We start from the raw sequence: 16,240 nt of genomic DNA, 5'->3' as shown, positions 1-16,240 counted from the left end.
AGGAATTGAGACCAAGAATGAGACAGGAGATTTATGAGAGACATGAAGGATGTTGTTCAAGGAAAAGGGAAACAAAATGACAAGCAGATGTTGTAAGACTCAATAGTAACACAGCACTAGTGCCATTCCAGTTTAAGAGGGAAAAGCAAGGTGCATAAAATAAATACAAAGAAAATTGTCAATACAAAGAAAATTGTATTTGGAGGGTAACAGCCATGCTAACCCTTGGATACTAAATAGATAATTTTGAAAATCCTGAAAAAGTTCTGTCAAATATATTTTTTAAAGCTCTGATACCTTCACACTTCAGGAAGAAATGGACTTGAAATTCAGGTGACTTTGGTGATAAAGAAATGTCTTTGACTTCCTTTATCAAAACTTAAGCTTCTAAGTAGCCTCCAGATATAGCAGCAATTTTGTTGTGATGGACAGTGAGACATCTCTGGATGTCAGGTGTTCTTTAAATAACAATCAGTTTAAAACACTCTCTGTTAAATTCTCTACTATTTTTACCAAGCATGAATATATAAGTGGCTCCCATAATGTGCTGTGCAGCCAAAGACAATGAAATACCTTGAAATGTTCTTCTTGACTGATGGATTTTTGTGACTTTCTGCTTGTTTGTTTCCCATTATTTTTCTTTTTTTAAACAGAGACAGCATTGACACTAACGTGAATTAGCACTGACAGTATCCCTGCAGGCATCCTTACAGTGGGGGCAGCCATTATCCAATAACAGTTCTGTTTGCTGAACACTGCAAGGTTGCTCAGATATCTTGTGCTGCTCTGAAAGCTTGTGAAGGGCACAATCCTTCCCTGCAAAGATGAACTTCAGGGTTTTCACCCTGGTATTTATCATTCTAAACCAATTCCCAGAAATGAGAGAGAAATTCTATAAAAAATTCTGTTCTTTTTTATGTCTCCTATAAAAGGTAGGAGACAAAAAAGAATTCAGGCTATAAAATTAGCTATTAATGCTTTACCTTATTTGAGGTGAAAGAACATGGGGTTTTAAAAATTAAAAATTGCAATCAGAATATAAAATAAAAATCATTAGTACCAAATTACTACATAAGGCAGTGTGTTATCCTTGGGCTTGCAGATTAAGAGAACACTAAGCTTAAATAGGATTTCATCACATTAATGATAAGTATATTATGAAAAATTACCAAAGAACTCAGATTATTTGCTTTTAAAATAAATAACTCAGTCAGCTAACACTGATTAATGTTAATAACTGATAATTACTGAATACTTACAAATAATGCCTTTTTGCACTCTAAAGATATTTTTGTGTCAAAATTTTAAACTGTTTTCTGAAGTTTTTCATTAAACCTTGTTTTATAATTCAGAGGATTTAGAATTTTGAAATACTGCTTTTGAAATAAAAATTGACACAGTGTGATAATGCTGGGTAATTAAACATGAGCACACAGATAACATGACAGTGTGATTGAGAGACAGGTACTTCATCCTTGGTCTTCTAGGACACATTTTCTATGGATTCAGACCATTTTTTGAGGTATTTTCTTGACCATATTGATTCAGGCAGTAGAGTTTATCTAGTTATATAACTGACTGAGCATCAGTCTTCTCTTGATACTTCACTTGTTTCTGCTACCTCCAGCTGTCTGAGCATGCCAGTATCAAAAACACATGGCAAAAAATGCAAAAATGGATCAGGCAATAAAGGTTTTCTGTGTAAAGGGGGAAAAAAGCTACAGAATATTGAGAACTCTGATGAATAAAGCATGATCAAAACAGTAAATTCATCCTTATCTGCAGCACATTTCAGAAAAACACTTGTTTAATTGTTGTACTAATAATTAATGGCTGCCATCAACCAAGCCCTTGCTATACAATCTTTCATGCAAAGACATTGATGGGCACTCTGACAATTATTTCAAGTTTAATCAAGAACGGAATTCCTCAACAAACAGCAGTGGAAAATAGATCTGCTGAGTTCTCTGAAAAGATCACAGAAAGGAGGACATCATCTTGAGAGGGCTCCTTGAGGGCCAGGAGGAGCACTCAAGTAAGACTTGAGACAGCTCTGTCATCAGAATTCTTCCTTTTCACTTTCCATATCGTTTTTATTGAGGTTCCATTCATCTGTCACAGGCCAAGGCAATATTCAGCTTGGTGTCAATTTTCCAGGCACTTTTCCAGCAAAATGTGATATATTCCTTCACCCCTCTACTGCAGAATCTTTGCTTAGTGCCTTTTTTTTTAATGGTCTCTTTTTAATCTTTAAAATTTGCATAACTATTCTGGACTAACAGAAATTTTTCATTAATAGAATTTCCTCTGATGTCTGTGAGTGAACCTTTAGTGTTATCCTTATCTGCTGTGCTACATGTTCTCACCTAGCACTGAAAACACGGGGGTTTGGACTAAATCTTGTAATATCTTAGAGTTGAAATTGAACAGCATTATGTAAATATTCAGTGCTATTTTATACACATCCTTTGAGCAAAAGCTGAAGATAAAAATGCTCCAGTTTTGCTTTGTATTTCACAAGGCGTAGTTGTACTTTTGCTATCGCAATATAAAATAAAACCATTTCAGTTTATATCTGTTTATATAAAGTTTATATCACAGTTTATCTTGCTTTCCAGCAAGCTGTGGCTACCAGCAAAGGCCTAAACCCAGAAGGTCACACAAATATTCCCTGTTATTTTCAGCAAGTGTGGGAGTGAAGTCTCCCTTCAAAGCTCAGAGCCCTCCAGGGTTTCAGGCAGTGCTGGCCTGCAGGAGACACATGTCAGTTGTTTGGAAAAGATGCTTGACTCTCTCTTTATTTGCCTGGAGATTTTGCTGCTAAGTCATGGCTTTTTCATCATGCCAGCATTTCTGGTTTCAAAGCAGAACTTTCTAAGGCATTATCAGTAGGCTAAACTGCATTATAACTGTGCTGAACTGTAATCTATTAAGCATATTTGGAACTTGTTAGTGTATTTTGTAACATTCCTGTCACCTGTTTTACTGCAGGTGGCATATCTGTGTTCTTTTTTCCTTTTCTGGTCACTTTTCTAAAAAGACATTTTGTTCTGGGAGCTCATTTTACTGCTTGGATTTAATGCTGACTTTGGAGTATTTGAGTACCTGACTCTGCCTTTATCTCAGAACTCTGTATTTCCCTGGGTATTTCACTGCTCTGCCACTGTTTTATTTGCTTTGGGAGACTATACAGAAGCTACAATACTTGCCTTTTATCTTTTAACTGTTAGGAATTATTGTCTTTATGTTCAATATACAGAGACAGCTGTGGCCCTGTCATGGGCCAAAATACAGGTCTTACACAGCTGAGGTTGCAAATGGACACATCATGTTCTCAGAAATTTTATATTTAGATATAGAGGTAGTAATTTCTCTATCTCCCTGCCTCTTGCACTTCTGTCATTTATATGCTTGTGTCCCCTAAGCATTTCCTTAACCCTTTCCTGTGCAGACAAACTGACTCCATGTAATAAAGAATTATTCGGCTTTTAAAAGCATACATGACAGCATAAAGGAAAAAATGTCTCTTGCAAGCCTAAAGAAATTATCCTGTGTTTGGATTATATTTTATGTTTGAAAATAGTATTTGATGGATTTAATAGAACATTATCTTTTTTTTTGTATAGCAGAAGATGTCACTTGTAGCTGTAACTTCTTTAATTTTTAAAATTTCATAGAAACCTTGTAAGAAGCCCTTATAACTTTTATAGAAGATACAACAGAACTATATCAGTATAATAAAGTATTATTGGAGCTCTAAGATGTATCTGATCTCAAGTCACTGAGCAAAAGTCTTGTCTGTTTTTATTGTTCAAGTAACCTTGCATTGTATTTCTGCCCTGCCAGTGCACTGTCTGAAACATAGCAAGTTATCTTCTCCTAAGTGGATTGAAAAGTGCTACGGGAGTTCAGCTACTGTTTATTGCATTCTTAGCTGCAGCACATAGGAGAAATCCTGTGAGGAAAGAATGCTTTTGATAAATAATTTAAACAGTTTTCTTTAAGGTTTGGGGTTTTCTATAACTAGTGGAAAACTAAGTTGTGCTCTTTTGCTCTGTATGTGTCTCAGTAAAGTGGGAGAAAAGCAGAGTGTAATGGAGAAGAGCAAATAATAGAGTTCAGGTCACAGAACAAGCTCTCCACCATATCCTCTAAGAATACAAGATATACAATTCTATTTGGAAATTTTCTAGGGAACTAAGTCATTATCTTCCTGCAAGCAAAAATGTGTCCAGGAGAAACTAAGCTTATTGCTGCTTGTTTCTACCATGGTCCACTTCAGACTGAACTACTCGGACATTGAACCTTAGAATCATGGAATGGTTTGGGTTGGAAGGAACCTTAAGGATCATCCAGTTCCATCATGATGGATCATCCCTGTGCCATGGGCAGGGACCCCTTCCCCCCGAGCTCAGAGCCCCATCCAGCCTGGCCTTGGACACTGCCAGGGATGGGGCAGCCTCAGCTTCTCTGAATGTAGTCCTGAAACAGAATGACATTTTTATATGTAACATTTAGGAAAAAAACCCCAACCCCAGAAACTGCATTTTAAAAATAATTCTATTACAATTTATGACTAAGAGAATAATCCCCAGTGTCCAAGGTGATGCTGGCATGACCCTTTCCACTCCTGTTCAGGACAGGATCTCATGTACTGGAGGCAGTAATTGTGTGAATGCCAGCAGTGGGGAACACTCTGCTAATTAATCAAATCCTGCTACAACAAGTGGAAGTAGCAGAGTGGTAAAAGCTGTTGATGCAGAGCTAGTTCACTTCTATGTTAGTGGGAACTACACCAGTACAGAAACAATACTAGAAGAATTCAGCTTACATCTAAATGAAATCAAGGCCCTTAGCTATTGTTTTTGGTTTTTTTTTTTGTGGAAGCAGAATTATGCCTTTCACGGGGTGATTGACTGACAAAGAATAGGTACCATGTAATGCAGTCCAATTACTTTATAACAGATTAATGGCTCTCCTGTTTGTGAAAATTGTGTGGGTGGGATTGCCAGTCAGCCTATTTGCAGCTGATGGCAGGTGTGAATCAGGTTGATGGAATAAATTTTCTTCTGCATGACCCTTCAGACTCCTCTTCTGCTCTATTATTTTGGTCAGTGGGTTGGTTTATAGTGTTATGCTTTACTAAAGGCACTAATACCCTTCAGCATAAGGCTTTAAATTTTAATTAACTCAGAGAATTAGCATCTCACTGCAATCTCATTCCCAGGAGTCCTTGGTAATCAAAGTGATCCCCTAATAGACATATTTATGTTTTCAATTGGATTTGTCAATTATGTGGATTTTATTTCTGTGTAAGCCGAAAACTGTAAACCTCTGGGATTTTGCTTTTACCTCAGGCCCAGCAAAGAGGATGGCTGTCACATATTTGCCCAGCCACAGCCTTGTGAAAAAAATTGTATTCTCATCCTAGATAACACAAAGGTATATAATTTTAGTTTTCTTTTCTGATTCCCCTTTCCCAGGTTCGTTGTGATAGTGAAATACAAGAGCTCCGTCAGTGGCAAAAGAAGCTGAGAGAGGAGAGGTACATTCATGAGGTGGTGAGAAAATTCTGGGCTAAACAGGAAGCCAAAGGTAAGTGAATTAAATTGTGGGGTTTCTTGGTTTATTTGTTTGTTTGTTTTTTTACATTGTGTTGAATTTTTACACTTTGAGTTGTCTAAAAAATAGGCCACACAGTAGGATCCTGAGAGAGAAGGTAATGTCTGGTGGAAATGCTTTGCTGTTCCTGTACAGTCAATACTCTACTTGAGTTGCCTGTGCAGCTGAAAGTGGCAATGAAAAAATACAATATAGGGCTTAAATTCAATACTTTTGGAAAACTATGACAATTTGCTGGCACAGTATTTTGTAGGGCAGGATTAGACACCTACCAGCTACTCATTATGTAAAGCTGATTGTTACCAGATGGGTTGTAGTACAATTTTTCTGGACTGTGGGATTTTTATCTGGTAAATATTCTATTGGCATTTTCCTGTAGTTATTTACAGCAGAATTTGGTCTGTACAGTTCTAAAAAGAAAAAAATAGAAAACAAACTCAAACAACCTAAAAAATTGCCAAGAGAAATAAAGCCAGATTGCTTCTGGCACTGTAATGTATTATTTTTTTGTGCTGTTTGAGGACAAGGCTTTACTGACAGGGCCAAGTTACCATTCACTTAAGCACACAGATAATGATCATCATCTTTGCCCTGAACGACAGGAGAGTGATAATTTTTGGTGATAGGAATTTGTTACAAGGACTCTGTAGATTCTCCAAACATTTATTTATATTTATATTGCAGTTTTAATTATGAAATATTGGGTTTTATTTACCAATCCTTGAAATTGCCTGAGGGATATTTTATAGGCTCTTTTATAGAATATTTAAATGAAAATAATTAATTCTTAGGAAGAAAATCATTCATCACAGCAAGGAAAAACTGTGTTTATATGTGTTTGTATATATGGGGTGTTCATATGCTGTAAGGGAAGTAGAATTCTTGGTTTTAGTAGCTTAGATCTAGAAGATTAAATCATGTAATAACAGAGCACAAAAATGATGAAAAGACAAAATCAGTGAGACATTGTCTTCCAGCAGACTTGACTGACATAGAAAGAAAATTTTGGCAGAGCAACCAGTTTTCTTCAAGTGGGATTTCATAGCCTCTCTACTACAGTTTATTTTGAGTTGACTCAGTTAAAAAATGTAGGCATATTTTCTTTTTAAAAGAAACCACAGATATATCTGGCTTTAAGTATCTGAAAACAGTGAATTCAAATTTCCTATCATAAAATTATTCTCATAAATTCAAAACATAAAAGATGGATTTTTCTCTTTGTAATACATGGTTAATTCTGTCAGTGTTAATTGTTGGAAAATTGCATTTCTGGAGATAATGATAGAGGTTGACCTTGCAGGCTTGCTAATGCCTTTTAAGTGATTGCAATTTAATGTTTGTGGCTTGGACTCTGTTTTCAGTTTGTTAATATTTTTATCATCTCATCAAGGCATGTTTTTTCTCGCATTCCATTGTCCATGATACCAGCAAAAGTTAGGTATGCATGTTTCCCACTTCTGAGAGACAAACCTATATATTCACAACACACCAGTGTGGAAAAGGATGAATATGATATTAGATGATTACACAGTCATAGTTTGCAGTCTTCATGCATGTAAAATCTTAAAGGGGAAAATTACAAGTTCATCTTCAGAGGACAAGGTGAAGCCATTCTCAGAATACTGCAACGAAGAAAAATAGTGGCTAAGGGTGGACTGTGTCATTTGACAGTTGAATTGATTAAAAATCTCCTGTGTCTGAGGAAATTTAATCTTCCTATAAACTATACTTAGGTTGTTTTGGAGACTTATGTAGTGGTAAGACTTCCTTTGCCAATTGTTTCAAAAGGAAAAACAAATTTCCTTTTAATCACTCTCACAGAGCTTTCCTGTCATCAAATCATTTATTTTAGGACTCTAGGACACACAGCTGTTTCATCACATCAAAGAAAGTTGCAGAATTACCCCTTTTCAATTTTTTTTCTTCAACCAGTATAAGTTTATATTGCTAATATCACATCAGCTTTCGATATTATCACACTGTTTCTGTAATTTCTTAACTGAGCTCTGTTAAGTTAATTTAAGAGTATCCCCACATCAAATAGCCTTGGGGCCCAGGCAGATGGCTATTTGGAAACAGCTGTACTAGTTGGAGAAGTTACTGTCCAGGGGTTTTCATTATCAATCTCAGCTGTGATGCCATAATTCATTTTGTTAGTGCTCCAGCTGCTCTTTTTTCTGCTTTTATTATCCTGGTGTTTATTAGTGTCATTAAACCCAATTTCAGTGTAAAGTCAGCAAGGTTAGTTTAACTGCTTTCACCAGTGATTCCACCCAGCCCAGCTGACTTTGTGCTGGAGTGGATGGTGAACACTCACACAATAATGAATAGCAGAACACAACTACTTTTTAACCTTGTCTTTCTAAGCATTTGGTTTAACTGAATTAATTAATTTGGTTAATTCAATTAATCCCCTTTAATTAAACCACTGAACTCTGTATCAAGCAGACAAAGCATTTATTGTTACTAAAACCTCAGATATCACAATTAAAGCATTAAGATTCATGGTCAAAAAAGAAAAAGTTGCATTTTTAAGTAGATACAGCATTTTATTATGAAATTAACCACATTAGGAAAAATAATGAAGGATCTCTTTAATTTGTATGTAACTAACTCTGTTTATTAGATGCTGTAAACAGTGTTGAATCTAACTGTAGGGGATGGATGGTGAGCTGCCAAATAGCTTTTAGAAAATGATGACTCGAGCAGTAATGTGATTCTATTGACACTACTAGAAAGATCAGCATACCTTCCATGGAAATATCAGCCAAAGACTCAGTTAATGTGAGCTAACAGGCAGAGTCTGCTTTGTTGAGATTTCAGCACAATGAAACCTTATTGCAAGGGTCTGTTCTAGGTAAAAACATAATTTTATGAAAATGTGTTTGTATGTGATACTTAAAAAAAGATAGTAAGGAGATACTTCCCTGTTTGCTCCTGTGAAGTTCTTTAGTCTTCCCTCAGTCCATCTTTTATACTCTTTATTATTAGTTTTGCAAAGTGCTCTAGGATAGAAAGTGTGAAACTGCATGAAAATTACTTTATGCATTAACAGCACCTTGCAGGACTGTTGACCTCTTTTAATGCATGTTCTGGCAAAATTTCTTTTTGAGTGCAAAGAAAAAAGTGTGTTTCCTTCAGCATGTATCCAGGATCATAAAGCTAGAGCATTCTTGGCTGACATTTTATTTGCTATACTGCTCCACTGCTGTGTAAAATTACATTCCACAAAATGATCTATATTTAAGGTATGACAGTCCTTACTCTGAACAATTTCAGACTGAAAACGTAGAGATAAGTATAACACTTAAGACTCAGTTTTGTGACTCACAGCTTTAGACTTGAAGGGAGAAGGAATTTTCTCTAATATAGCACAGCTGATGGGATAAATTTGTTCCACAAATTTTTACAGAATTAAAAAATTGTTTGCTTTCTATAGAAAATACAGTTAATTAAAACTCAACCTCCAGGGAATGTGAGTGACAAACAGATTTGGTTCTGAGCACCATTTTGTGCAGATTTAGTATGGATAGGACAGCACTGGAAATGAAAGTGTGTGTCCTACAATGAAAGGAATTTGACAAATCCTTAAACTTTTAAAAGAAAACACCAAAATCTTCATCACTTATGTGACCAAACATTGCTGACACTCTATTGCAGGGGTAACTCTCTGCTGTTGGAAAGACATTGCTGCTGTTACACAAACATTATTTCCAGCTATGTTGTGTCCTAAGGGGATTTTTTTCTTGTTCTTACCCGCATAAAGTTTGTGAAATTTTACTTTTAAAAATCAGTATTCTTAGGGAAAACAGTAAAGGAAAAAATATTCCTGGGTTTATGGCAATACCAAATGTGACCCTATTAGCTGGCAGGTCTTACAAATCAACCATAGCCTGGGCTTTGCAAGGCTCTTGTGTAAAAGAGGACACAGTGTGTGGAAAATGTACTTAAATCAAAATAAGACAGAAAGTAATCTTCACAGCAGGTGAGGAGGGTGATTTCCAGATACAGGAGGGAATATTCTTTTACATTCTATTCCATTTCCAAGCTGTATTTTTCCTTTGGCAGTAGGAGTTATTACTTACCTATATGGAGAGGTTTAAAAAATACTTCTTTCATGGCAATAATCTTTTCCCTTGGGAAGATGCATCCAGCAATACTCTGCAGAACTCAAAATGGAGGTGGTCTGGAAAATCCTTGCAAATATAAATGAGATATAAGGGAGAACAGGCTGCATATTTCTGGTGCTAGAGCAGGAACAGATGCACAGTGTCAAGAAGCAAAGAAATGCAGCCACTCACTCCTGCTGCAGCTGTGATGCCTCCACCTGAACCATGAGGAAGGATTCAAAAGCTTAGTTAAACTGAAGTTAAACTGAACAGGAGAAATCCAGTCTGCATTCTTTTGAAGGATGCCTGTATGCAATCATATCACATCAAAGCAGAATTAATTGGAGAAGAGAAAAATATTACATTCAGAACCCAGAAAAAAAAATGGCTACACTGTGAAATTTCTTTAAATTCATTCCATAAACATCCTTATGAAGTTACAGCCACATGCATGTTTGTAGGACTGAGTCGTTTCCCAAAGAAAATATTGAAAAGAGGATATATTTATAAATGGGAAATCTTACACTAGGCTTAAGATAATATTTAAAATTACTGCAGGTAATAATGTTGGATTAGGAAAGGCATAGTCTGAATAGCTAATGGATTTCATAAAGACTGCATCTCTGTGGTTTATTCAGGAAAATTCAGCCCTGTAAAATGTAAGGAATTAATCAGTTTTATGTGAGAGTTTCTTTTTTCCCTTGCTACTTTCACCAAGGGTGGTTGAAATAATTGAAGAAGATTTTGAAACAAAATAATTTGTTTTTAATTTAATCTGCCCTCCTTTTACTGCAGCTGTAATTCTTTAATTAATGTCATAATGGAATTCTTGTAAGTGATGACCTCCTCATATTCTATGGTTTTACACTTTTAATCTGATTTATTATAAAACAAATTTATGTACACACATATATATATATATATTAAGATCTTGTATGTTGAAATATTTTTTCTAATAATTTGGTTCCAAACTAAGCTTTATAAACAGGTTAAAAGTGGAAGGCTGCTTGCTGTCACTAGGACACTGCACTTAAAATAATTTCACTCTTCTTTTTTTTTAAAACATTACTGTATTTACAGGTATTTGGTTTTTTCTTTCTGAAAGCAAAAGTGCTGCAGTCAAAATGGTTTTAAATGAGAGCATATATATGATTGCTTTTGATTTAAAAGCCCATGTATAAAATTTGACTTACATAGAAGAAGACCTTAAATTTTCTTTTTTTTAAAGAGAGAAAAAAAAAGAAAATCAAAGAACAAAGCAGTACCGAAGGCAGAGTATGTGCTGGTGGTTTTCATCAAGCTTAATTCAAAATGCTTGAGATGTTTTTGAAAGTTTAATCTTGGCACTAACAGCTGAGAATGTAGTGATAAAAGTCATAAGACTCATGATACAGAATCCAATTTATTGGTCCACACCCTGGACTCAGACATCTTTGAAAATTTATAAAGATTACAGTAACATTTAATTTCTGAAACTACGTTGGGAATGTTTGAAAAAATAAGAAGGAAAGATGATCATTTAGATAAACTGCAGCACGTGGCCTTCTAAGTGTGCTTCCACAGGCTCAGCAGTGGGCCTGTGAGCACAAGTCTGAACTAATCCTCCAGTACCAAAGCTGTGGTTTCACTCATTCCTCTGCACTTGTTAATAATGGAAAAAAAGGAAAATTGCAATTTGGTGATTCTTCTGTAATTATATAAACATATTTTTGTTTGCTTTTTCTTTTTTTTTTAAAGAGAGGAGAAATTCTTCATGGGTTCTGCAATCATCTTCTTCCTTTTTCCGCTTTTATCCTTAAAGTGAAAAACGTTGGAGCATTTTTATTGAAAATGCTGCTGGTGTTTTTTGTTAACCATTTAGATAAGCAAACCCCAAATTTCTGTTTATAACTATGGGATGTGGAGCTTTTCTCCAGAAGCCTGGAGAAAAGGCTGTCACCAGCTGAAAAATAAAGCCTCCAAATAGTCCTGCAGCAAAACAAGATTTGAGACTTTTGGTAAAGAAAAAAGAAGGGGGAGGTGGAGTAGGGAGAGAAAGACCATGAGCTGTTGGTGGAGTACTGAAATGGGACTCAGGGAATACAAAAAGTGTCTGACAGATTGCAGAACCCAGGAGCTGCTTGCCCTGGCTCCCTTGGAGCCCTCCCTGTGCCATCAGTCTGCTTTCTTACCTGATGCTTTCTTTTAGTCTGCACGAGAGTTTAAATTTGGTAACTTCACAGAACCTATCACATTTTGCAAGCTGGAATCATGTCAGAAATAAGAGGGGCTCATGGGGATAAATGCAGTTTTCATGAAGCTGCCCAGCAAATCTGGAGTTCTGGGTTTCTGCCCATGTTGATTTCTGCCTGTAAATCCCCAAATGCTTTTAGCTGAGGACCTGCTACTCTGGGATCATTTCTATTTCTGGTCAGTTCTTTCTGTTTTCATCATTCTCTTTTTCTGTCTTGAGTATTTAAATTGAAAAAGCCTGCATTAATCAGATGTCTGGAAATGCACTGGTTGCCTTCATTCTGCATTTTCTTCTCAGTCCAAGGTTGTGTTCTATAAACTGTTGTGTTTCTGTGGCTGTCTCTTCATAAATCTCAGATCAGTGAATGATTTGGAGGGCACTTGGATACTTTTAAATAATAGCCTCCAGTACATCTAATTCTCTGTAGTTTTTTTCTCTCCTAACTCAGGTGTTCATGGCTGTTGTTCATCTACTCCAATAATTGTATCTCCCCATATTTCTCTTCTTTTTGTACACCTTGAGTTGTAAAAATGCCATTCAAATATATTCTAATGAATTCTGAGTCTTCCTGTCAAAATATGAGAGAAGCAATGGTGCATTGCACAAACAAATTCTGCTAGAGATCTTCCAGCCCTTATTCCTCATGTGTATCTCTGAATGTTGGTGTTTGGAAGTCTCCTGTATTTCAGCCCTTGCTTTGTTAATATGATCCTAAGTGAATTAAAAAGTGCCCTGAAACTTTTTGTCCTCTAAAGTCATGAAAGCTTTGACAAACTCTGCTCCTGATTTGGAGAATTAGGTTTGTCCTGACACTTCTAAAAATCCATTTTGCAGAGGCCTCTTCTGCTGAGTGATCCTCTGACAGTTCCATTTCAGATTCATGACTTATGGGAGTGTCTATGGGCAGGAATAATTTCCATTTTAACATTTGTTTGGTTAATGTATCTGTATGCAATAGATTATTTCCTTATCACTAGTGACTGAATATCTCCTGGAGTGAAAGGTTTCACTAATAATTGTATACAGGCAGACTTCCAATAGTAAGAGGCTAAAATTATAAACACTATATAAAAAAACTTTCTCTTTAAAAGTCAGGTCTTATTTCAGCAAGATTGCTGGTGGCTCCAATTTCATGTTCAGGCTTCTTTGGCATTTCATTGGGAGGCTAGGGTGAAACTCCTTTCTATATATATATTTTACTCTAAGCCCCTGCTAATAAGTTATTCCAATAGATTTTCTTTAATGGATTTTCATCTTCTCATAGTCTGAGTCTGTAGTATTTTTCATTACTGTTTTCAACTGTTTAAATTACTAAATGTAGTTCTTAGAGTTCTATGAAGAAGAAATGCACTCTTTATAGATTGTGGGAGCATAAACCTTTCCTAAGCTCCTGTCACAAGCCAGTTGTGTTATCCAGTAGTGCACAAAGTAGGTCATCGTTTATTCACTGTTATGCTGAAACAACCAAGTGTCAAACCAAAACATCAGTTCTGTACATTAAGATGAGGGAAAATGATGCCTGCCATCCAAATTAGATGATAAGGATGTTTGAACTTACTGCTTAAATAAATAGGAAAAAAGCTCCAAGTTTTGCAGGTTTTTGAATTTTCCCTTCCCAAATACATTCCAGTGCTTCCTTTAGCCATCATCTGTGCCTCAGCATTGCAGCACAGACATGATAAACTATGTCAAATGAGCTGCATTCCCAAGGAACATGGCAGAGCAAGTAGTAGATGACTTTATTGTAGTAGGAGTAGCAGGTCAAAAATAGCAGATAACAGTTGTGCTCCTCAGGAACACCCCCAGCTCACCTCCAAAGAAATTTATCACCCACTGGTGCTTGTTATTGCAGTGCTGGCTGTAGTGTCCTATGATTTAAAATGTGCATGTGACTAAAGCATAGTTTAATCAGGTTTTCTCACTCTGAAAAAATAAGACTAAGGAGTATAAAGTCTGAAAAATACAGTAAAGAGACTGAAACATAGTGCTAAAAAATCAAACTGTTCTGATAGGAGAAACCATATGACCTATTCAGGTAGAAATACCAGTACTAGAAGAAATAAGTGAGATGTGAGATCTCATTGTTTCTTAACTTACACTGTTACAGCATTTAAGGGCCTCAGTTCCTCTGTGTCTCAGGACTTCAAACAGGAGCTGATGTTTTAAAAGAACACAAAATACTGATCATGCTGCCACTGAGCACGACTGTGTTATTTAATTCTAATACTGTGCCTCTTTAAGTTAGGCATTCTCTGTAGATAAATTTCATACATTCAGTCACACAAACATCTTGGGATTGAAGTGCTTGCAATTTCCCTGCATCCAGCTTTCTGTGAGAACAGTTTTCTTGGCATTTCCCTGGGACTGGCAGCAGTGCACAGTTGCAATCCCCGCTGTGTAAATGGCATCCTGGGGCACTTTGTTCTGCCCAGTTCTGTCCCTGTGCCTTTCCCCAGCATCAGGAACTCTCCCAGAGCACAGGGAATGGTTTCCACTGCAGCAGAACCAGAGCTGGCATTGCCACAGTGTGGGGAGCTGGCCCTGCAGAGCTGCTCACGGTGACTGCAGGGATGGAGTGGGAACGGGGCTGCTCACGTGCAGATCTTCACACCTTTTAAAGTGCACTGGAAACCAAAATAAATTTCCTGAGAGGTTTCTCACTCTTGAAAGAATGATAGGACTTCTAGGACTGAAATGGCTAAAATTCAGCATAAGGAATGGTGCAGTTGTAAGCCAGGTTGGTGATGTTGACATTTACAATGTCCATTGTGTTGTCTGAAAGATTATCAGGTGCTGTAAGTTGTTCTAAACATCTTCCTTAGGCATTTCAAAATATTTTAAGGAAGCTAGTTCACTTTGAGGTGGCACAGCCTGAAAAATACATTTCTCCAATGGAAATTTCTAGCAAAAAAACGTAGCCAGGCAGCTTCTTTCTCCATCTTTCCAGCTTATCTGAATCCTGAGGACATCTTACTTTTCTATCTGCATAGGAAGCAAGTATATGTCAAAAACTATTTAAATAACTGCCTGAAATCCAGATTTATGCTGACAGCCTGTGCTTCCTGCTTGGTGTGATGTGACTGGAAAATTGTTATGCTTAAGTAACACAGGTTATGATAAGACAAGGACACTATTGACTAAAAGCACTGCTAGCAGATACCTAAAACACCTGCTCATTTTAATGTGAAAGTGTGGGAGCCCTGAGGTTTCTGAATGTTGCAATTTTTATTAAATATTTGCAAATGTCAGCCTCATCACATCAAGAAATATTAGCTAAAATTCAATGAAATAGAAATTATTTTGTATACAGGACATTCATAGTCATAGGGGACATTAAATCCACTCTCAATTTTTCTCCTTAACTGCACAAACAGAAACCCTAAAATCCTGAAAGGTCTTGTGCCATCAAGGCACTGGGCACATATTGCCTTGACCATTGTAAAACAGGGTTTCTCCTGCTGCTCCAGTCTCATTTTGGGTTTCTAAGGGATTGCTGTGTCCCTCCTCATCCACTTTTCCTGGATGCTTTCTATGAGCTGACATTCTCCAGGTTGGGAGCACACTGAGCACCTTAAATTAGCACATGGGCCTGCTGCAGCCCAGCATTCCTGGTATGTACCAAGAGGATTTTGTCTGCTGGTTTTCAGTTGCATGCCTTGGAAGGGTAACTAAGCTCTCCTGAAACTCTGTGTTCAAAAGGGGAATTCTTTTTGGCTTATTTGGCTTTCTTTACCTCTAGCATAGCTTTTATATATAAACCCCCCAACAAACTGGCTTGATGTAAAAGGTGTATAGTACAGCCACATCTTCTGAAGTGTAGGAAATAGAAAAGCAGATTTTTTTAAGTTGAAAGCCAGTTTGTAAAATTTTAAAATATCAAAACCAGAATAAGATAGCTGAAATCACACAAGTAGAATGAGGAACCAGACTGTTGTATCAGCAGAAGAAAAACATTAGGTTAATCTGTATTACAACATTCTGAAAGAATACAGAGCTTTGAAAACAGCTTTCACCAGGGGGTGGGACATTTTACTTTTATGTAGAGCTTTTGTTCATTTAGAATTGTTTACTCCAGCAAGCAGTCCTGTGCTCTTTGTTTGACTGATTTTTCCCATTTGGCAGACCCTTTGCAATCACATGGATAACATTCTTCTTTCCACTGAGACACAGAGAAACTATTCTTTATTGACCTTGCTTGTTGTCCTAAGTGACAAAAATATATTTATATGCTAGGTGAACTGTATGACTTCATCACTGACTTTTAATTGAAAAATTC

The 16,240-nt window shown here is 36.6% G+C and overlaps 1 protein-coding gene across 1 annotated transcript in view; it reads left to right on the top strand.

Moving 5' to 3' along the window:
* The window catches only part of IQCK (IQ motif containing K), a 37,488-nt gene that overhangs the window by 17,457 nt on the left and 3,791 nt on the right, over nucleotides 1-16,240 (top strand). Inside the window, exon 8 of the mRNA XM_036392266.2 lies at nucleotides 5,484-5,595. Coding sequence (XP_036248159.1) covers nucleotides 5,484-5,595 — 112 coding nt within the window. The remainder of the gene's footprint in view (nucleotides 1-5,483; nucleotides 5,596-16,240) is intronic.

The sequence above is a fragment of the Molothrus ater genome, chromosome 16, assembly GCF_012460135.2.
Source record: "Molothrus ater isolate BHLD 08-10-18 breed brown headed cowbird chromosome 16, BPBGC_Mater_1.1, whole genome shotgun sequence".
Lineage (NCBI taxonomy): Eukaryota > Metazoa > Chordata > Aves > Passeriformes > Icteridae > Molothrus > Molothrus ater.
Note: the sequence above shows the minus strand (reverse complement) of the source record. Positions and strands in the feature narration are given on the sequence as shown.